The 1,780-nt window shown below is 57.5% G+C and overlaps 1 protein-coding gene across 1 annotated transcript in view; it reads left to right on the forward strand.

Annotated features, from left to right (window-relative positions):
* LOC104493368 (cytokine receptor common subunit gamma-like) overlaps positions 1-827 on the forward strand; it is a gene marked incomplete at its 5' end in the record, with an annotated part of 2,268 nt that extends 1,441 nt beyond the window's left edge. The window contains 3 exons of the mRNA XM_010136032.1: positions 256-364; positions 436-520; positions 624-827. Coding sequence (XP_010134334.1) covers positions 256-364; positions 436-520; positions 624-827 — 398 coding nt within the window. The remainder of the gene's footprint in view (positions 1-255; positions 365-435; positions 521-623) is intronic.
* Positions 828-1,780: the final 953 nt, after the last annotated feature.

Consider the following 1,780-nt stretch of genomic DNA (forward strand, 5'->3'; position numbering starts at 1 on the left):
TAACTGGGGTTTCTTAGCCCTGGAGGGTTGCTCTGACATAGCATGCAGTCCAGGATAGGTTCACCAGCTAGTTGTGGTGACAGCATGGCAAAGCTTGGGAATGGGTCCTTTCTTCGTCCTCTGCTCCTAGCTGAGCCCTGCTAACAGATGATACTGAGCTTCAGTAGCCACCCAGAAGGGTCACCAGTGTGCCCACCGCACTGCCGTGGTGGTGCAGCAGTGGTTGGGGGTCTGTGTCACCCTGGCTCTTTCCAGGCTCAGTGGATGACCAGGTGCACTGGTTCTGGATCCACACGGTCTTGATCCCCATTGCCTCCTGCTTGCTCTTGCTGGTCCTTGTCATCCTGATGGTGCGCATGGAAAGGTGAGCATGTGGGGCTGGTGTTGGGCAGCGGCGTGGGGGCTCTTCCCCTCCGACACATCTCTCCCACACAGGGTGTGGGTCATCCTTATGCCCCGAATCCCCAACCCCAGCAAGAAATTCGATGAGCTCTTCATCACCCACAACGGCAACTTCCAGGTAAGGCAGCTGTGGGCAGTCCGGCCCTGAGCTCACCCCCTACCCCACAGCGTTGGGGCTGGGCTGGGTGTTGACTCCTCTTACCCCGCTCTGCTCCCTGGAGGAATGGGCTGGAGTCCCCAAAGATGTTGTGGAGAGCTTCAAACTGAACTACAGCGAGAACATCTGCTATGTGAGCGAGCTGCTCCCTAAGGACAGCTACGAGCCCCTCTGGGAGAGCAGCAACCACCCGTCATCGGTGATGCCTGGAGCCCTGGCCATCCCCCTCGAGCACAGTCCTTACAAGAACAGCTGTGTGGGAGTGTGATGCACTCCTGCACCCCACAACCCTGCCACCCAAAACCTTGCCACCCCGCAGGCCTTGCTTCATGCTCCCACTCTGCCTCTGCCAAATGCCTGCAACCCCCAGCCTTGCTCCCTGCCACAGACACACAACAGCCTCCCACAACACGGCAGCTGTACTGCACTGCTGGGGGCACTGCGGGGTGCGAGGCACGTGCGGTGTGCTGGGTGCACTGGGTGATGCGATGGGCGCACTGCTCTGTGCACGGGGTGTACTGCACAGCACCGTGGGTACGCTCTTTGTTGTATGCATGTGATGCATCGAGTGCACTGGGTGCTGCTCTGGGTGCATTGCAACATACCGGGAACACTGCAAAGTGTAACAGCACCTCCCCTGTCCTTGGGGCATCCAGGGGGGCAGGCTGTGTTGGAGCTGCTGAGGGCTTGCTGAATCCCCTCCCTGCTTTGAGATGCCTGCAGGTGCCCCCAGAGATGTGTCCTGGCGAGGGTGCTGCCCAAGGGCACAAGCCTAGTTGATGCCAAGCCTAGCCATGGCCAAGAAGGCGGGAGGCATCAGCCAACCAATGGGCACATAAGTGCTAGGGAGCACCAAGGGTCAGAGGGGGCAGGAGAGGGGAATTTATGGGTGATTGGCTAGAAGAAGTGTACACACGTTCAAGTCACTTGCAGCTGAGGTGTAGAAAAACACATAGATCATACTAATTGTTGTTTAGCCTCGTGTGTCTGGTAAGTAGAACATCCGTGTTTAGGCCTGTGATAGAGACTTAAAGGCACCCTCTTGAACATGCTTGAGAAGCCTACCCTGCTATGGGAAAGATCAAAGCGCAGTGGTAACTACAGCAACACGAATCCCCTGATAAAAAACAGCGGGTTGGGTGATTCTCTAGCATGGGCTGAGCTCTCACGTGTCTGCGTCCCTGCTTGTGTGCCTCTGCTTGGCTGCTGCTTGGGGGATCC

This window comes from Buceros rhinoceros, unplaced genomic scaffold (genome assembly GCF_000710305.1).
Source record: "Buceros rhinoceros silvestris isolate BGI_N320 unplaced genomic scaffold, ASM71030v1 scaffold23635, whole genome shotgun sequence".
Taxonomy (NCBI): Eukaryota; Metazoa; Chordata; class Aves; order Bucerotiformes; family Bucerotidae; genus Buceros; species Buceros rhinoceros.